Source organism: Leucopleurus acutus (assembly GCF_964270905.1).
Source record: "Leucopleurus acutus genome assembly, chromosome: 14".
NCBI lineage: Eukaryota > Metazoa > Chordata > Mammalia > Artiodactyla > Delphinidae > Leucopleurus > Leucopleurus acutus.
In genome coordinates, this window is record NC_139156.1 from 78,370,129 (window position 1) to 78,391,304 (window position 21,176).

General features: G+C 41.4%; 1 protein-coding gene across 3 annotated transcripts in view; it reads right to left on the reverse strand.

The window, feature by feature from the left end:
- The window catches only part of MTR (5-methyltetrahydrofolate-homocysteine methyltransferase), a 95,111-nt gene that overhangs the window by 8,671 nt on the left and 65,264 nt on the right, over window positions 1–21,176 (reverse strand). For 2 of the 3 annotated variants that reach the window (XM_082854597.1, XM_082854596.1), the window contains exons 19-24: window positions 15,794–15,883; window positions 14,249–14,401; window positions 10,926–11,033; window positions 9,526–9,626; window positions 1,128–1,195; window positions 428–548 (exon numbers count right to left, since the gene is read on the reverse strand). In XM_082854597.1, coding sequence (XP_082710723.1) covers window positions 428–548; window positions 1,128–1,195; window positions 9,526–9,626; window positions 10,926–11,033; window positions 14,249–14,401; window positions 15,794–15,883 — 641 coding nt within the window. The remainder of the gene's footprint in view (window positions 1–427; window positions 549–1,127; window positions 1,196–9,525; window positions 9,627–10,925; window positions 11,034–14,248; window positions 14,402–15,793; window positions 15,884–21,176) is intronic. The other variant, XM_082854598.1, reaches the window with a different exon arrangement.

Here is a 21,176-nt window from a genome sequence, read left to right on the forward strand (position 1 = left end):
AAGGTCGGAGTTTCTTCAAGAGAACCTGTAATTATTCAGTCAGATACCTGCTTCAAGACAGAGAGTGGGCTAAAGTTCAAGCAGTGTTTCTGTACCAAAAAACACAGCTTCTCCACTCAGTTTGATTTCAAGAGGATAAGTGTTCGTCTCAGGAACTGAATGGGAGGTGAGAAGATGAAGGAAAAGAGGACTGCAGGCCAAAGGAATCCAAAAACAGGGAGAGGGGGTAGATGACAGAGGAGTTTCCTGCAGCAGGCCCCCAAATGATTCTGGCTCTCGTGGTGTGAAGGCTGGAAAGTTCATGTATTTATATAGTAAGAAGCCAATGCACTATGCATAAGAAAAAAAGTCAGGTTTTATCACTGTTTTTAAATGCTGGCATTCAAGAGAATTTAAGGGAAGCACAAAGCTCAGTAGCATGACTTACCTCGAAGTGGTAGCTCCTCCAATCAACAACGGAATCTTTATAGCTAATCTCTCCATTTCCTTAGCAACGAAAATCATTTCATCCAGGGAAGGAGTGATTAGTCCTGACAGGCCAATTATATCTATTATTTTAAAAAAGAGAAAAAAGGACAGTGAGAAGGAGGATGAGAGGAAAAGTATGAAGACTCATTTTCAAAACTTTGTAATAAAGACCACAAGACAGAAGATAAATTCCCAATTTCTAATTCTGAGGCTTCTCTTCTGACTGGGGTTTTCAATTTATTTTTTGCTTTCAGGAGTAAATATGATTTGCAACTTCAAGTTGCAATAATATGCTTGCCACAGTTTCAGGAAGCCACACAATTGTTAGTTCATGATTTCCCAGACTCAATGTGTCACAGTGTCAGAAGAAACATAAAAGCAACTACACACAGAGGAAAAAAGTCTAATAAAACTGTTCTCTTTTAAGAAGCCTGTCCCCATTCCCCTTCCTCATAGCTAGAGAGGAGTTTCACGGTTACCTGCTCACCCCTTCTACCTCCATTATAAACGGCAATGACAGCACCCCCAGGCAGAGCTAGCACTTGAATGTCTGAATGTCCCACCATCCCACATGGGCTGAGCATGGCTATTCACCGATAGACAGACAATGGGAGGAAACGGTATTTACTGAAATGCCCAGGAGCACGGCTGCACAGTACCTGCTTTGTGGTCGAGAGCAGCTTTCAGTATCTTGTCACATGGAGTCATGACTCCTAAGTCAATAACTCTGGGGCACAGAAATGAGATGTGAGAAAATTAATGAGAACCCATTAGGAAAAAGCTAGACGAACATTTTTATTTAGCCATTAAATACTGCTCTAACGTAAACTGGAATCACACTGAAAAGCTCACGAAATATCAACCACCAACTCATCGACGACTGCCATTTATTAGGAACTGACCATGGGTCAGGGACTATGCTGAGCTTTTTTAAACACCTTTGCCGACTTAATCCACAGAGCATCTAACCCACCTATTTAAAGTAGACAATTCAATAATTTTTGATAGAGGACACTATTATTTCCTAAGCTCTGGTAAAATATATATAACACATAATTTGCCATTTTAACCTAAGTACAATTCAGCATCACTAATCAGTCAGTTGCAATGGTGTGCAACCATCACCAGCATTTATTTTCAAAACTCTTTCATCGCCCCAAAAGAAACTCTGCAATCCCTCAGCAACAATCCCTGATCGGCCCATCCCAGCCCCTGGTAACCTCTACTCTACTTTCTGTCTCTATGAATTTGCCTAGTCTGGGTATTTATACAAGTGGAATCATACATTACTTGTCCTTTTGTGTCTGGCTTATATCACTTAGCATAATGACTTCAGGGATGCTCCACGTTGTAGCCTGTGTCAGAACTTCATTCCTTTTTAAGGCTGAATAATATTCCATTGTATGAATGTGCCACATGGTGTTTATTCATCCATCTGTCAGTGGACACCTGGGTTGTTTCCACTATGCTAAACCTTCTGCATAAACAATCTTGTTTAACCCTCACAGGAACTCTACATGCAAGCACTACCATGGGGCCCATTTTCTGTGGTTTGTTTTCATATTTTACTTCATGCATTTATCCAAATATATACACTGGATGGATTAATACAAATGGCATTATTGCGTTAAAGAATATAAATATTTTTATGATGCTTGATTCATATTTTAAACTTGATTTTGAGGCAGGTTTTACCAATTAATACTCTCTATTTTTAAAATTCTTGAAAACATGATTTTTACATTTTAATGAGGAAGGGCCCAGAGAAGTGTGGGCCCAGAAGTTAAGCATCTCGTCCAGTCAAACAACTAATCAGTAGCAGAGCTGAGGTTTGAACCAGGATCTGACATCAAAATCCATCTTCTTAGCCATGTAGGCTAATAAAGATGCTGGGTAAGTTGACTCAATAAATATCAACTGAACAGTATACCCTACATGGAAGCCAACTAGGAGGATAAGCAAGAAGAGGTCAGTTCCTGCACATGAAAAGCTGACGAGAAGGAATCTGGTGACTTAAGTTGAGGGAGAGGGAGACTGAATCCGAGAGCAGGTAACCACGAGAGATGGAGTGAGACTCAAAGGAAGAGCTGACCCTGGGCGGGCACATGAGAAGGGGGACGCAACTGGGCAGAGGAAGCCTGGAGCCTGTTACGCTCAGAGGACAGAGTAACACCAAGGAACTGTAACTCAAGGAGGAGACAGCTTTCTGGAACTCGGAGAAAATGGGACTTCTGCCCTTGAAAATGTTCTATAAACTACTCTTCTAGATTTAGAGAGTACACGGAATGTCAGTCATTTCGACATTTAATTTGATCATAAGTATGTGTTACAAAGATGTTTAAAAAATTACAGTACGCGTTTTCACTTGCTTCCTAATGTCAACAATTCTTAAAACTAAATAGGCAAAATAATTTTAAATAAAAAAAAATCAATGCTTAAGAACTACTAGCTGACATCATGTCAGCTGCTAACAGGTGGGTGTAGTTGGACACCAGGGGCAGGAAGGGGCCTTGCTTCTCACTATATACCTTCTCATACGGTTAGATTTTCTAGCTTGTTGCCATATTACTTAAATTAAAAAAAAAAATAAACTAGCATATATGGAATCCTCAGTAAGTACACAATTTCAAATCAATGCTAACTCTATTCAGGTCTGTTAGCACTAAGCCAGTAGAGAACAAATGCTGTAAGTGTTGATGATGGGGCCTGCAGGTTATAACAGGGGCGAGGTGGAACCCTTTTTTTTTTTTTTTTTTTTAGCACATTGCACTCAGTCTGGCAACTAGATTTGTTAAACTGTGACTAAATACAGCCTATAAAACTAAGCAAAATAGCATATTGCTTTTATATCAAGATAAAGAGGCATGTATTTCAAAGCTGACTGCTTTCAGCATTGCATATATTTTAAAAATTCAATTAAAAATCATCAGTATGATGGCAAGAATCATCTTGCTCTCAATTCTTTTTCTTGTTTTAGGCACTGTATCGTTCAGGAACATCGTGTGATGCTTGCTTTTGTTTGAGGAAAACTAAGGAGACCTCGTGGCTGGACAGAAATGGAGGAAGGAGAAAGCTGTAGGGAGTAAGGTCAGAGGGGGAGAAGAGGGCATCATTTTTTCTTTTTTTAATTTTTATTATTTATTTATTTTTGGCCACGTTGGGTCTTCGTTGCTGCGTGCAGGCTTTCTCTAGGTGCGGCGAGCAGGGGCTACTCTTCGTTGCAGCGTGTGGGCTTCACATTGCAGTGGCTTCTCTTGTTGCGGAGCACGGGCTCTAGGTGCACGGGCTTCAGTAGTGTGGCAAGTGGGCTCAGTAGTTGTGGTTCGCGGGCTCTAGAGTGCAGGCTCAGTAGTTGTGGCCCACAGGCTTAGTTGCTCCGCAGCAAATGGGACCTTCCTGGACCAGGGCTCAAACCTGTGTCCCCTGCACGGGCAGACGGATTCTTAACCACTGCACCACTAGGGAAGCCCCGTAGAGGGCATCTTAATGGCAGCAATTAGTTCGATTTTCAAAATATTGTTTCTTTAGCTATCCAAATGGAGCCCTTAGGTAGTCGTCTGGATAGGTAAGCCTAGAGTCCAGGTGACAGATCCATGCTGGGGATAAAACCTGGGACTTGACAGCATATTAGATGGTGTTAAAAAGTCCTCAGACCGTGTGTAAAAGATGTAGAAAAATAAATTGCCAAAAGCGGGTGGAGGGTGGGGAGAAAGGGGGGAGGGAAGGTGGGGAGAGAGGAGGGGAAGGGGAGGGGAAATGAAAGGGGAGAGGAGCAAGAAAAAAAAAGTCATGAGACTGAATGAGATGATCTAAGACTATCTGACCAGACCTACTTTAACCTGATCTGACCTTTATCAAGATCCCAGGTGGTCAGAAGGCACATTACAGTCCGAGAAGCACTAACCTAGGTAGTGAGGACAGACAGAGAAGAGGTCCCAGGGCTGAGCCTTGGAGCACTCCCCCGTTCTGGGGTCACACAGAGAAGGAGAAATCAGCAAGGGAGTGACAACCGGCAGTCAGGCAGGTAAGAAGAGGTCTGGAAACAGTGAGCCAGGGCTCTGGGGTACAAGTTCAACTTCCAACGTATTAGGCTGCCTTAAGAGGTCTTGCTGGGAGACAGTCAAATATATCACTGTTTAGAGGAGCACTTCCCAACGTTTTCCATGCATAGAAAGTAGTATTTATGGCACTGGGATACTGGAAGGAGGCTGCTCACCACCAGGGACAACCAATCTAGGCCTCGGGTTGTCCCCAGCCCCACCCCAGAAGAAGGGGATCAGTTTCTGAGCATGTGTGAGTTGAGAAATCAGTTTCTGAGCACATGTGAGTTCATTAGAATATGAATTCTAATTCATATTCTGAATTAGAATATGGTGTGACAAGTGCCACAGAGGAGGCATTTACAGTGTGCTGTGGGAGACCATCTAATCTCGGTAACAACTAGAAGCACCCCAGGAGGGTGATTCCAGCTGCATTTTGAAAAAATACGTAGGTATTAGCTGGATGAAGGAAAAAAGAGGGCCACCCAGGCAGAAACTAGTACTACGAAGGTCCAGAATCACAAACAACTGGCCCTGGGGAACCCTGGCTGAAGGAAAGGATCTGAAGCCTGGGTCAATCCCATCCCTGCCTTCCGTGGCGGCTGCCATTCTTCCCACCATCTCTTCCCATTTTCTCTCCCCTTTACTACAACTCCCTGCGTCCCCCATATAGCTCTCCACCTCCCTTGGCTTTCCCTTGGTTTCCCTTCTGCACTCTGAGCTATACCCAGTGTCTGTAGGTCTCTTATACACATTCTTATATTTTGCCACATGAGAGATTAAAGAAAATAAAAATGTTATGGAAAAATTTGTATTTTATAATCATCTTTCTAAAGTGCTTATAACAGAGCTGTAAATGCAGGCATTTAATTTGAGTTTCTAATACAGAAAAAAATGTAAGCTGCACTAAATGCCTTAGCAAAGGCATCCAATACTATTTAAGAATTCATACAATTTAGAAAATAAATATTGTAATATATAAAGCCCCTTTTACTCTCCAAAAGGAATTAAAATGGAATATAAAGCTAGCTTTGCATCTGCATCCACTTAGGGTGCCTCATATTTACTGTCATGTGAAATGAAGTTAAAGGTGGCAGCTTCTTCTGATCCTGCAATTCACAGGTACCACCACTAGATGGGAGTACCGTACCAGTCTGCAGCCCCTATAAGGTTTCCAAGCTATGGTTAAGAACAGATAAATGGATAAAGCAGGAGTGATACATGCATACGATGGAACCATAAGAAGCCATAAGAAAGAAGGAAATCCTGCCATTATGACATGGATGACTATGAGGGCATTATGCTAAGTGAAATAAGTCAGACAGAGAGAGACAAATACTGTAGGATATGCTTACACAGGGAATCTAAAACAGCTGAACTCATAGAAACAGAGAGTAGGACAGCTGTTACCAGGGGCTGAGGGGTGGGGAAATGGGGAGATGCTGGTCAAGGGTACAAACTTCCAGTTGGAAGATGAATAAGTTCTACGGATATAATACACAGCACTATGAATGGAGTTAACAGTACTGTATGATATACTTGAGAGTGTTAAGAAAGTAGATCTTAATGTGCTCACCACAAACAAGAAATGGTAATTATGTGATGTGATGGAGGTGTTAGCTAACACTATGGTGGTGATCATACTGCAATATATAAGTGTATCAAATCAACGTTTTACACCTTAAACAATGTTATATGTCAATTATATCTCAATTAAGCTAGAAAACGACAGACAGACACAGACAGACACACACACACACAGTTGAAAGCCTCCGAATAATTATAAAGAGAGCATGTTGAGGTGCTAGGAGAAGTCTCTAGTGCGCCCTTGACTTAGATACAGTCGTTTTCCTCACTCAGCTGAAAGCTCTAACATTATACAGTTTCAAAGTGTCCCCTTCTTAGCCATATATTGCGTATTATTTACCCATACTAGACAATTATATTAAGAACCACTGGTTAAAATGAAAATATGCCTCATTATCTGTTTCATCAGATCCATATTTTTTAAAGTACTAGATGTATATCTAATTTTAACATTTCTGTTAATATATCCTACTTTTTCTTACCCAGTTAAACAGTGTGCATTATCTGTTAAATGGGAAAAGTCCACATTTGTCTCTTTATATAATTATTATTAAAGAGTATATCTAAAATCAACTTTCATGTAATCAAATATCTGATCAAAAATGTTTTTAAGTATTCTAAATTATTTCTTCAGAGGAATTTAACTAGCATATTAATATTATACATTACAGTTAAAGTTGTTTATAACTGGAACAAATACTGGAAGCTAAAATGACATAACATAGAATCCTGACTTTTGGATTCAGAAGCCCTGAGTACAGCCTGCCACTTGCTAGCTGTGTAAAATGAGAAATACAATAATTGAGGCAGGCAAAGCAGGATCAAAACCATAAAAAGAATGAACAAAAAGAAAGAAAGAAAGAGGGAGGGAGGGAGGGAGGAAGGAAGGAAGGAATCAGGAAAAGAATAGCAAAAGAAAAAGAAAAATCAGTTATATAAAAGCACTATATAAATTGTGAAGCAGAAAACAAATGTTAGGTATTAATAAACTCTTGGTGGACACATCCCCAGATCCATTTAAATTCTCAAATCTGCAAATTCTATTGCATCATCCCCATAAAAAATGTGTTTTCTGTCTAGACAGAACTATCACTTTCAGTCCTCTTTACTTCTTTTTTCCCCCACAAAGAACATGTCTCTTCATGAGATTTACTGCATCAACAACAAAGAACCAGGAATGAGAAAGTTGTATTAATATCTGGTACTGGATGGTTTGCTAGACTCACTCACTAGCTGGGTGATTCACCCAGGCATCAGCTGGAACATGGATACCCAGCAAAAGCATACATTTAACTATATAAAGCAGCTATCAGGGGCACCTGTCTACTAGCTGATGTCATAACATTAAACCCACCAGTGCCAAGAGTCTATGTGTTATAAGACATAAGACCCAAAGGAGTGTTTGACCTGATAGAAAAAGTTTGCACATTAACTTTTTTTTTTTTTTGCAAAAAGAATAGAATTTCATCAGAAGATGTTTCTCCAGTTACTCCAGATAAGTGGCCCCCAGTGCACAAGCCAGAGGAACTGGGTATGCTGGTCACAGTTTTCCCTGGCCTCTTTTTTTTTTTGACTGCTTTGGGTCTTCGTTGCTGCACGCGGGCTTTCTCTAGATGTGGCGAGCGGGGGCTACTCTTCGTTGCGGTAAGCAGAGTTCTCATTGCGGTGGCTTCTCTCGTTGCAGAGCACGGGCTCTAGGCGCGTGGGTTTCAGCAGTTGTGGCTCGCTGGCTCTAGAGCACAGGTTCAGTAGTTGTGGCGCACGGGTTTAGTTGCTCCACGGCATGTGGGATCTTCCCGGACCAGGGATCAAACCCATGTCCCCTGCATTGGCAGGCGGATTCTTAACCACTGCGCCACCAGGGAAGTCCCTTAAAATGTTTTAACTGGAGGAAAATACATTCCTGGTATGATTCTCTCAACTACTTGTCCATTTTTCATAATAAAAAATGATAAACACATGACAATGATATCTCAAGAATTGCTATAGAGAGTTTGTCTACAAATTGCCTTTTCAATAGTTCTTGCCCCACTATCACCACTGAACATGTTCCTGCTTTTTAGCCTGATAAACAGTAAAGTTCTTGAATGGAGAAAAGTCAACTCAATCACTTTGGTGTCTCTGATACAATGCATGGTATGTAGTAGATGATATATAAACATTTATCAGCGTTAACTGAACTTGAACTAATTATGATGAATGCAAATAGAAACCAACAACACAGGGTTTGAAAAGATGAGACAACAGAAGAAATGTCAGAGACTTTAGGAAGCAAATACCTCATCCAAATACTTATTTCTCGTCCAAATACTTATCCTATAGGTAAAATCTCATTATAACAACCTCCACTGTATCTCCAGTATTTTTATCTTAAAAAAAATTAATATATTCCAAGAACAATATTCCTCATTTCCAGGACCAGGAGAGAATGCTAAGTCTTTGACAGTGAACAGGCAGCCAAACGGAAGTGCCTGTGAAGACAGTCAGAGGGAAGAAGGTGCCGCCCTCACACTGCTCCTCCATCTCCAGCCTTTCTGAGTGGTTCTTAGCTGCATTTAATTAGCCTTGAACGCAGACATGGATAAATATTTTGAGAGTAGGCGGGGGGCTTAGAGGGTAATTATTATCCGACAGTGGGCAAAGACAACTCCAAGGGGGCCCGGCTGTAGCTGCAGTCAAGTCTCTCTTCTCTACAGAGAAAAACGCACATTGGAAAGAAGTCCGTGACTCAGAGACTGTTGGTTGGACATGGGCCAGAGAAGACATTAGTTATATTAGGCTTTTCATTACAAAGAATATGTTGAAATCTGAGCAAAACATGCTCTTACTGTGGGTCATGAGCTCTCACATAGAAATAAATTTGCGCTGAATAATCATTCAACTATAATGAAAGATATAAGAAAGGGATTTTACTTGTATACAACATTCAAAAACTAGCTTCATCAACACCAGGATGCATGCCTGGTTCTTTTCTAAGCAAAGCAAAAAGAACTGTACAGTCAAATCCTTCTTATAAAACTCTATTTAGCCAAGGTCTTAATAAGATCTTGGCTCTAAAAATCTGGCAGTTCATGGAGAGGAAAACGGAAATATGCTCAATGTCATGGGCCATGGGGTGGGACCCAATGTTCTAGCCTCTGGCCGGAGGTCAAATCCCCAGAGGCCTCTTGTTGTTTTGACACTGCTTGAATAGTTTTTTCTATTCTTTTTGTCCTTACTGAACAAACAACATTAAATAATTACTAACTTCCTTCATTTGAAAAGGTATGTTCAATGTAGAAAAGTTGAAAACACAGTGAAGAAAAAGAAATTAAAAATAACCTCTAACATCTACTGCCCTACCCTGCCCTTCGCACCCAGTAAAGAATTACCCTGTTAATGCTTTTACTTTAAATAAGAAAGGGGGTGAAAACGACAGGTCTTAACTCACCTGAAATTATTGCAGCCAAGGACTACTCCAACTATGTTCTTGCCAATGTCGTGCACATCGCCTTTCACGGTAGCCAGCACAATGGTACCTTGGTAAGGGTCCTGGAGAGGAAGCCAAGCAGCTAAGCATCGCTGTGGTCACTTCAGAGCAGATCACCCAGTTCTCCAAAGCCAGACAGGTATCAGCACAGAAAGCAATTCAATACAACCAAGGCAACCTCAAAGATGGACCTGGGGGACTTCCCTGGTGGTCCAGTGGTTAGGACTCCAGGCTTCCAATGCAGGGGGTGTGGGTTTGATCCCTGGTTGGGGAACTAGGATCCCACATGCTGCGTGGCATGGCCAGAAAAAAAAAAAAAAAAAGAAGATGGACCCAGAAGCCAGGTCCCATGCTCTGTGAGAAGGCGGCTGTAAGCCCCAGCAGCTCGAAGGAAGCCCGCCCAGCTGGTTAGCTCAGGGGGCTTCAACCAAGATCATGCATTCCATCACCTCAAAGGACAGTTTAAGTTCAAATACAAGACAGTCCCATCGCTGAAGATCATATCCTTAACCCCCAAAACCTGTCTGATAAGCATTCACTATTAGCAGTAAAGGGAGAGGAAGGAGCCGGTGAATCGCACGTGTCCTGTCAGAATGGGAAGGACCACAACAGACCAGTGCAGGGGGGCTTCAACACTGTTGCTCCAGACTGTCAGCACTCCCTCCCTCGGAAAAAGGGAGGGAGGGAGGGAGGGAGGAAGGCAGGAAGGCAGGAAGGAAGGAAGGAAGGAAGGAAGGAAGGGAGAAAAAGAAAAGAAAAAGGCACCCAAGGCAAACGGGATTTTTATAAACACTATGCAAGAGCCATTCACAAACTCAGATCAATTTTAGAATTCAGAATCCTAGGGGCCAAAGCTGCCTGAGCTTCACAGGGGGCTAAACAAGGTCAAAAGCTTAATGATTTACTGTGGTGGTACAGCCAACAAGAATGGATCTGAATCCAGAAGTGGTGACAAGAACATGACCAGCACACAGGAAATATTCGGTTAAGAGGTTATCCAAAACTAAACAGCATCTCAAGGGTAGGGACCAATCTTTTTTAGCTACAGTGTCGAGCATAGTACCTGGCACATAGTAGGAGCTTTGTAAATAGTCAGTAGATGAATGAACAAACTGCTTTTGTCTTGAAATCATGGGCTTTGTTTGAAAAATTATGTTCCTATTAAAAATTTCATGAAGCCACGTTTATGGGAAAAATCCCAGAGTATTCTGATATTTGGTAAAAGAGCTGGATCATTCCTCCCTTTCATCTTCAATGACAAACACAGCCAAGCCTGATGGCTTAGGTCCCTACCCACGCCCCAGTAAGAGTGTGCAGAGCCGATCCCCACAGGGCCCACGGGCTCGGACAAAATGACTCACCTTGTCTTCTATCGTGCCGGGAAGCACTTTAGTTTCTTCTCTCTCTTTTTCCATGAAGGGAATAAGGTGACCCACGGCTTTCTTCATGACCCGAGCTGACTTTATAACCTGGGGTAAATACACAGTCAGGCATCTTTACCAGAACACCTGGATGATTGCTACTGGCCACTTGTGAAATTTTAGCACAAATTATTATGCATGCTTTGTCCTCAGGTCAGCCACCCTGGAGTCCACTTATGACAGTGGGTGGGGTAAGGAAGGAAACCCCCGTGAGGAAAGTCAATGAATGAGGTAGAGCAGAAGGAAAATAAGGCTAGAAGCCAAATGTTGCAGTTTCTGTCCTCTGAACTTCTGCACATTATTTTTTCTCTGCCTAGAAGGCCCTCCATCACATCTCCAAGTTCTATACATCCTTCAGGTGTCAAGCTTCTCCTCCAAGAGCCCCTTGTCAGCCTTTTCTTCTCAATCCCCACTGTTACAATTCACTTACAATTAAGGCTTATGCAAAAAAGGACCCTTTAAAGCTTACAGAATTGGAGAAGAATTTTGCAAACATATATTGGATAAGCGATTAATTTCCAAAATATATAAAGAACTAACACAACTTCATAACAAAAAAACAAATATTCCGATTAAAAAGTGGGCAGAAGAACTAAAAAGACATTTTTCCAAAGAGGATATCAAAATGGCCAGTAGGCATATGAAAAGATGCTCAACACCACCAATCATCAGGGAAATGCTAATCAAAACCACACTGAGCTATCACCTCACACCTGTTACAATGGCCATCATCAAGATAAGAAACAACAGGTGCTGGTGAGGATGTGGTGAAGAGAGAACTCTTATGCACTGCTGGTGGGAATGTAAATTAGTCCAACTATATGGAAAATGATACGGAGGTTCTTTAAAAAATTAAAAATAGGTCTACCACACGATCCAGCAATTCCACTTCTGGGTATAAACCCAAAGGATATGAAAACAGAATTTTGATAAGATATTTGCACATCCATGTTTATCACAGCGTTATTTATAGTAGCCAAGATATGGAAACAACTCAAACGCCCATCAACAGATGAATGGATAAAAAAGATGTGGTACATATATATACAATGGAATATTATTCAGCCATGATAAAAGAGGATATCCTGCCATGTGCAAAAAACACAGATGGACCTTGAGTACATTATACTAAGCAAGATAAATCAGATAGAGATAGATAAGTACTGTATGATATCACTTACATGCGGAACCTGAAAAAGGCAAACAGGAAAGAAAAAACAAAATAAAACAGAGAGTAAAATGGTGGTTACCAAAGGATAGGGGATGGGAAGATAAGACTGATGGTATTTAAGGGTACAAACTTGTAACAAGTAAATAAGCCATAGAGATCTAACACACAGTATAATGAAATAGACAATAATATTGTACTATAATGATACAGTGTGATAAAAATTGCTTCAATGGCAATCATATTACAATATGTAAATGTATCACTGTGCACTTTAAATTTACAAAACATAACATGTCAAATTTATTAAATAGACAAAAAAGAACAGGGTCTTTTATAAAATTCATCAGCGTATGCTAAAATTCATGAGTAGAAGTAGGATGAGAAACAGGATATTTGCATAGTCTCAAAGTTTCTCCCCACAAGTAAATTTACAGTGGAGAAACATAGCAGGCACCATTAACCAAATGATCAAAGTTAACCTCACCAGTGATGATACACAGCAACATGATGGGCCTCCTGATATGATCCACCGAGAAGGGCACAGCATTATACTGTGTTATTCTTGCCAAAAATGAAAAAACATCAAACAAATTCAAACTGAGGGACAGGCTACCGTTATCAAACTGTACTATACTCTTCAAAAGTCAAGGTCACAAGGAAAGACTCAGGAACTGTTAGAAAAGGCAGGATAAAAGCAATGTGGGGTTGTGGAACACAAAGAGAACAGCAGCGAAAACACTGGTGAAATCTGAATAAGCTCTTTCGTTAACAGTATTATACCAATGCTAACTTCCTGGTTCTGATAACTGTACTATGATCAAGTGAAAATGTTAACATTAGGGGAAGAAGTTGAGTGAGGGATACATGGACGCTTTAAACTACATCTGCAACTTGTCTGTAAGTCTAAAGTTAACTCAAAAATAAAAAGTTAAAATAATAAGTCAACATCATGAAAAATAAAGACTGAGGAACTGCCCCAGACGGGGGGAGACTAAGACAGGACAACTGAACGCCCTTTATTTTGAGTGTGATTATGGTTTCACAGGTGCAGACATGTTAAAGCTTATCAAACTGCATCCTTTAAATACGTGCAGTTTATTGTATATTAATTATAAAACAATAAAGCTATAAGAAAAGATGAATGCTATGAAGGAAACGGGGGAAATGGGCAATGAATAATTAAATGTAGAATGAGTTTTTAAAAAATCAACTATAATTTTTAAAAAAAGTTAAATAAGAAAAAAAAAAGAACAGGGACTTATTTTTTGTATGCCTCACAGACCAGAAGGCTCAACATGATTTATTCACTGATGTGGTCAGTAGCTGCTGTAAGTCAAAATAAGAGTAAGAGTACTGGTTTTACTTGAAATATATCATTTAGTGTATATCACTATTTAAAATGGTAATGACCTTTCCAAAATATTCATCCTTAAGGATGAGCACTGGCTGGTCAAATCAAATCTTAATATGATAATTTTACATTAATCTTGGGTTTTATTTTTTTTAATTTAATTTATTTTTATACAGCACGTTCTCATTAGTCATCCATTTTATACATATCAGTGTATACATGTCAATCCCAATCTCCCAATTCATCCCACCACCACCCCCACCCCCCCACCACTTTCCCCCCTTGGTGTCCATACGTTTGTTCTCTACATCTGTGTCTCTATTTCTGCCCTGCAAACCGGTTCATCTGTGCCATTTTTCTAGGTTCCACATATATGCGTTAATGTACGGTATTTGTTTTTCTCTATCTGACTTAATGCACTCTGTATAACTTGGGTTTTATTTCAATTTGGGGGTGGAGGAGAGACATGTGTTAGGGTAAGAAGTGATACAGAAGCCCAGAACATGAAGACTAGAATGCTGGGAATATCCAGATGACCTCTAACCTCCCCATCAGCCTAGATGGACTTTTCCAGACTACTCCTAAAAATGAATTTAGAGAAAGAATGACCAGAATCACATCTCAATGCCCCTGAGCTCTTGTCAAAATTAAAACCTGAGAAATATACCCAAACTTACCCAAACTTAAAAGATAAAGGCTTTTTCTTTCAATTGTGAAAATTTCCCCCCATCATTTGCCAACCTGAGGTAGAAACATTTTTCCAGCTCCAAAAAGATCACCAACAATTTTCATGCCACTCATCAGTGGCCCTTCAATGATATTCAGAGGTCGGGGATATTTTTCCTGGTTTAATCTGGCTTCCTCAGTATCCTCAATAATGTATTTTTCAATGCCCTACACACACACAAAAAAAATAGGAAAAATATCACAGAAAAAATTGGCTTAAGTTCAAATAGCCAACAAAGAATAAATCATGGAAATACTTAAGATTATGAGTTTTGGAATCAGACTGTTCAAACCCTGGCTCCTATCACTAATTTAGACAATTCATTAAACCTCAGTTTCCTCGATTAATATATCACACAGTACCAACCTCATGTGGTTATTCTGATGATTAAGTGAGATAACCCGTGTAAAGTGCTTAGCTGGCTTTATCGATATAAAGTAAATATTGAGTAAAAGTGAAAAATTAGTGACAGAAGGAGTACTAATAAGTTCAAATTCATAATAAAATACACTTTTTTTTCCTAGTGGTTTAACAGGTTATATATTAACAAATATCTCCTGTGAAAACAGTATGTTTTCTCACTGTAATGTTACAGGGCTGGGTGGGGGGAGGAATAACAATGGGCAGGACACTTAGACGAAGTTCAGTCCATGAAGCTTCTACTGACCTGTCCTGCCTGCACTGGTCAGGCCCTAATCCTCCAGCATCCCCAGTTCAAGGATCCTTAGCGGTGGCTGACTAGTTCTACAACCTGAAGTAGGTGAATCTCAAAAGTCCAAGAAATTAAATATTAAATTCTAGAGGCAAAAAAAGAACTCTGGGGCTTCCCTGGTAGCACAGTGGTTAAGAATCCACCTGCCAATGCAGGGGACACGGGTTCGAGCCCTGGTCTGGGAAGATCACACATGCCGCAGAGCAACTAAGCCCGTGAGCCACAACTACTGAAGCCTGAGTGCCTAGAGCCCGTGCTCCGTAATGAGAAGCCACTGCAATGAGAAGCCCGCGCACCGAACCAAGAGTAGGCCCCGCTCACCACAACTAGAGAAAACCCATGTGCAGCAACAAAAGACCCAACACAACCAAAATAAATTAATTAATTAAAAAAAAAAAAAAAACTCTGAAATTTTCCAGACTCACAAATGAGGAAATTGAAGCCAAGAGATTATTTATTTGGCCTAAAATTCCAATTATAGCAGAAGAGCCAGGATTCGCTTGTTGACCAAACGACAGCAACTTGGTCTCGGACAGCATTTCTCAACCTCGGCATAACGGACAGTTTGAACCGAATAATTCTCTGTGGTGCAGGCCTATCCTGTGCATGTAGGATGGTCAGTTCAGCAGCACCCCTGGCCACTGGATGCCAGTAAAAGCTTCCACCCCCAGGTGGGACAACCAGAAGTATGTCTAGATACTACCAAAAGTACTGGCGGCGGGGGGCGTGGAAGGCAAAATCACCCAGGGTGGTCCAGGGAACCTCCTTTGTCAGCTGCTGTCAGCACCTCCCCTCCAGCCACATCATCAGCCCTCAGGACGAGCCCCAGCCTCCAGCCCACACTCACCTTCACAAGAGCATATGCAAGGCGTTCTTCGATGGGGCCATTCCTCCACTCATCAGTCTGGATGACTTTCTTCCCTCCCTTGCCCTGAGTCTGGATTGAAATTTGGACAGAGAGATAATACAACAGGTCACTTACTCAGCTAAAGGGCAGAAACAAACTATGCCTTATTCTTCTTTTACATTTCAAGGCCCTAGTAGAGTACCCAGCATGAATTAAGATCTTGGTGAATGTTTGAGGTAAGGAGAGACGGAAAGAGAGAAGTCTTTTAGGATTTGAACTTTTATTTTTAAAAAAAATTTTTCCTTCCGGTTTTATTAAAATAGAATTGACATACAGCACTGTGTAAGTTTAAGGTATACAGCATAATGAGTTGACTTACATACATCATGAAATGTTTACCACAATAAGTTTAGTGAACATCTATCATCTCATATAGATACAAAATAAAAGAAAAAGACATTTTTTCTTGTGATGAGAACTCTCAGGAGTTATTCTCTTAACAACTTTCATATATAGTATACAGAAGCGTTAATTATATTTACCATGTTGTACATTACACCCCTAGTACTTACTTATCTTACAAGGAAGTCTGTACCTTTTGACTGCTTTCACCCTATTTTCCCTCCCACCATCCCTGCCTCTAGTATTCACAAATCTGATCTCTTTTTCTACGAGTTTGTTTGTTTTTAAAGCATAATCGATCTACAACATTATGTTAGTTCCTGGTGCACAGCATAGTGCTTCAATATTTCTATAATCACAAAATGATCACCACTATGATTTGAATGCTTAGTAGAGAGACAGAGTGAGGCTCCATTTTTTTTCTTTCCTTTTTTCCTGAAAGATAGCATCTTAGGACCAAAGATTTCCAGGACAGTAAGAGAAGCTAGCTAAACCTCATATCTGATGAGCTTTTAAAGTTCTCAACAAGGACCATCACTACCCACAGATATGTACAGAGAGGCTGTAATGAAGCTAAGTCAGAAATCATCCCGGAGGTGGGCACACTGCGAGGTGCAAGACTGTGCTCTCGGGGACTTTGCCGTATCATAAGGGAGGTGGAAATACACAAAGAAAGGTAAGCTAAAGAGAAAGCACGTGCCAAGGGCTGAATGAGGAGATGACACAGACGAGGCTAGGAATTTTGCATATCATCGCAAACTGGAGTGGTGAAGAGAGACTTCGAAGAAGCTGACAGATTCAGCAAAGGGACAAAAGCACAATGATCATGGTATGGAAGGTGAATGGCATTATCTGTTTCCTCCATCTCGACTGATGGCACTAGTTGCCCAAACCATAAACCTCAGTATCACTCTTGACCCTCCATCCATTCCTCACATTCATTCAATCGCCTAGTCCTAATGATTACATCGTCTCAATTTTTCTCTCTACCCCGCTTCCACTTTCCTAGTGCAAGCAGCTAACTGGTCTCCACAGCCCAGGATCACCCTGGTCTCCAATGCATCTTCCACCCTGTAGCCAGAGGGGCCTTTCCAAAATGCAAACCTGATCAAACTGTGCCCATGGGAAAAAATTCACTGTAAGTTCCCTATTTCTCTCCAGATACGGTACCGACTCCTCTCCACGCCATACAATGCCCTGACCTGACTTCCTCCCAGCTTCATCTTCTGCCACTCCTGAGGAGCTCAGCCGTCTTGAACGTTTCAATTCCTTACACTCTCCATCAGTTCTTTCACCCCTGGGCCTTCACTTCCGTTCACCTGACATTTATTCAGCACCTACCAGATGCCAGGCCCCAGCTGGATGCAAATCCTCCTCCTCTGGCAGGAAATACCAGTACAATCCAACCCCAAACAGTAGCCTGCCTAACTCCTATTGAGCTTTCAGGTCTCACCTGACCCAGCATTTCTGGGAGGCCTTCCCTGACCACCTCTACCTTTGGGTTCAGTGCCCTTCCTAAGCAGTCTAGAGCATCCTATACATGCCCTGTCACAGCACCTACCCACCACACTCAATGACAACTGCCTCTACACACTTTTGCATGTCTCACTAAGCTGCAGGCTCTGTAGGGGTACGTCTCTCTTACTACTTAGATCCTCTAAGTACAGAAAGCACAAAACAAAAATGAGTAAATATTAGCTGAATGCTTTAATCCTGAACAAGAACGGATTTTCCAGAGCAATGTTTGGGCAGGATAGTAGAGGCCAAGTCACAGAGTGCCAGAAATCCATGCTCTGGAGTTTGGACTTAACCTTCCAGGCAGTGGTGGTAGGTAGGGGTGGAGGTGGGGGAATGACACAATACAAAGTTCTGAAGCTGCAGAGTAACACTCAAAGTAGTAATTTTTTTTCTTTTGGCCACATGGTTTGTGGGATCTTAGTTCCCCACCCAGGGATTGAACCCAGGCCCTTGGCAGTGAAAGCACCGAGTCCTAACAACTGGACCGCCAAGGAATTCCCATCAAAGTAGTATCTTTAAGAGAACCCTAGAAGGGGGAGAATATTTTAACAGTCCATGCTGAAGGCCTGAACTACAGTGGTAGGAACAGGAAGAGGAGGAAAGCATAAACATAAAGGCATCAAGTAATGGACAGTGTGGTAGGAAAGAAGGAAGGGCCTGGGGGGAGCTCCAGGGTTGAGGTCTGGGGTAACTGAATGACGCAGGGCTTTGTCACATGTCAAGAGACCAATGTCTCTCTCGCATGCTGAAAAACCTTAAAGAAGATGGCAATTAAAAATATATATATATATATATATCAGCATTATTTACAATAGCCAAGATGTGAAAACAACCTAAGTGTTCATCAGTGAATGAATGGCTATAGAAAGTGTGGTGTATATATATACAATGGAATATTATTTGGACATAAAATTATTCAGAAATCCCGCCATTTGAAACAGCATGGATGGACCTTGAGGGCATCATGCTAAGTGAAATAAGTCAGACAGAGAAAGACAAATACTGTATGATCTCACTTATATTTGGAATCTAAAAAAAAAAAAAAAAAAACTGTCCTAGAAGTGAAAAACAGAACGGCTGTGTGGGTCCAGAGTGGTTGTAAGTGTAGTGGTTGTTCCCCTCGTGACGGTGGGCTGACAGGGAGCTGTGATTCGTTGCCGCTGCCCAGCATCAGGAGAGAGGATGGTACTGAATATCGCTCGCCTGGGAAAAGACCAAAATTCAAAAATTCAAAGTACGGTTTCTACTGAGCGCTTACTGCTTTTGCACCATCGTAAGTTGGGGACCTGTGTATTCTCACAATCTGAGGCCATTCAAGAGCCATCCCACCCAGAGCAGAGATCTTCCCCGTTCATGCCCAAAGAGTACTGCCTAATAAACAAACTCCACGGGAATTGCATGGTCTCATGACACCTGGAACTTACTCGCCACAGGTCAGCCTGCACCAAATCAGGGGAATTATTTTTCAATAAAGTCCATTACAGAGCTTAGGAAGATCAGAGACAGGACTCTTTCCACACTTTTTAATAATAATATTGAATAATCTATCAGACGAAACTTGGGTGCAGAGTTCATCATTTCATAACAAAAAGAAATAATCATTCTCTTATATAGAAAATAATTCCTCAACCCTTATTTGTCTCATAATATTCCTGCTTTTCACGCTCCCTTTGCACTCGGTGTATCCTGAGGAATGGCTACAGAGCTGACGACTCCTGGCAGTGATGAAAGCATACCTGTTTTGGTTATTAATTCCTTACTGGTAACAGAAGTCACCTTGAATGTAGACAGCCTACTTGACAGAGGGGTCAATGGCTTGTGATAAGTCCTCATGCTTACATGAAGAGGGAGGCACTTGTTTATAAGATGGATTGTTGAACCCTTGCAATTTTTTTTTCTTAATTTATTTTTGGCTGCATTGGGTCTTCGTTGCTGTGCGCAGGCTTTCTCTAGTTGTGGCAAGCGGGGGCTCTCTTCGTTGCGGTGCATGGGCTTCTCATTGCAGTGGCTTCTCTTGTTGCGGAGCATGGGATCTAGGTGCGCGGGCTTCAGTAGTTGCAGCATGCGGGATCCAGTAGTTGCGGCACGCGGGCTCAGTAGTTGTGGCGCACAGGCTTAGGTGCTCCGCGGCGTGTGGGATCTTCCCGGACCAGGGCTCGAACCCATGTCCCCTGCCTTGGCAGGTGGATTCTTAACCACTGCACCACCAGGGAAGCCTGAACCCTTGCAATTGTGATGAAGATTTCCCCGTTAACCTTCAGCTGTGCCCCAGGGGCAAAACCCCTCGGCAGCTCAGCAAGATATACAGAAACAAAAACTTGTAAGCAAATACTGAAAGTGAACAAAGACCGAAAAGAATGACTGATATAAAATACAAAACCAGCAAAACCGTATATAAGAATAGGCTTATGGAGCCCTACCTCTCCTAAGCGAGAGCTGTCTTATCTGAACAGTGGAGAAGATGAAATAGCACAGCACTTTATGGGTTAATTAAGAACGCTCTAGTATAACTTCCTGATATAGAAGCTATGATGCCCTTCTGGCCTTCAGCAGAACCCTGTTTCAGTCAGTGATTCATGAAGGATCCCCCACTAAGTTGAAGGCAGACTAAGACAAAAACTGAATAGTGTTTCACACTCCCGTCTTGGGCTAAGCACTTTGTCTACCTGAGTAGAAACAATCATGGAAATAGTGAAGGAAAGCTAGGCACAGTTTCTTATGTAATGAGTTGTGAAGCAGAACTTGATTATATTTGCAACCGTCAGGACATTCTGTCCTGGGTCCACATGAGAAATCAGAAATGTCCCAAGGAACTGAGAGGAGGGTCATGTGCTCACTGGCACTGAGTCTGAACTCCACTCAGCTTTGCTGAATGAACCTAAGGCTAACAGGAGCGGTTTCATAAATCTAAATCTTGTCTCCCGTGAGGCTGATAAATCAAGGATGCAGTTAATCCTAAATTGTCCTATCCTTCTTCCAGAACATTTCAGTACTCTTCGAAGGAAGAGGAAAAGTTAGCAGTTCTGCCAGAGATGAATTCAGATTTTAACATGGAAAACATTAACACAGGTGGCAACACACACAAAAGCATTCTACCACTTTCCCAACGTGCTTTGTGAGAAAAATGTCTTCCCTTGCTATCACTTTCTGAAATAAATTAAAAAGTAAGTTTTCTTGAGGTAAAGATCTCATCTTTCCTTAAACTGAGTTCTAGGAAGCAGCACCCATAATAGATACTTAATACAGCTAGGACTGCCGAACACATAATAAACGGAAACAAGGAACTGATTTTTGGATTAACTAAAATTATTCTCATGTCTATAGATCAAATGTGTACAGACCTCAAGCCCTGAACTGTAGAACTGTGCCACAATTGGACTAGATCCTAATATAAACAGGTATAAATACGAATATAAAGCTATAGCAATGGGAACCAGGTAATCACACAGCCACACAAGGAAAT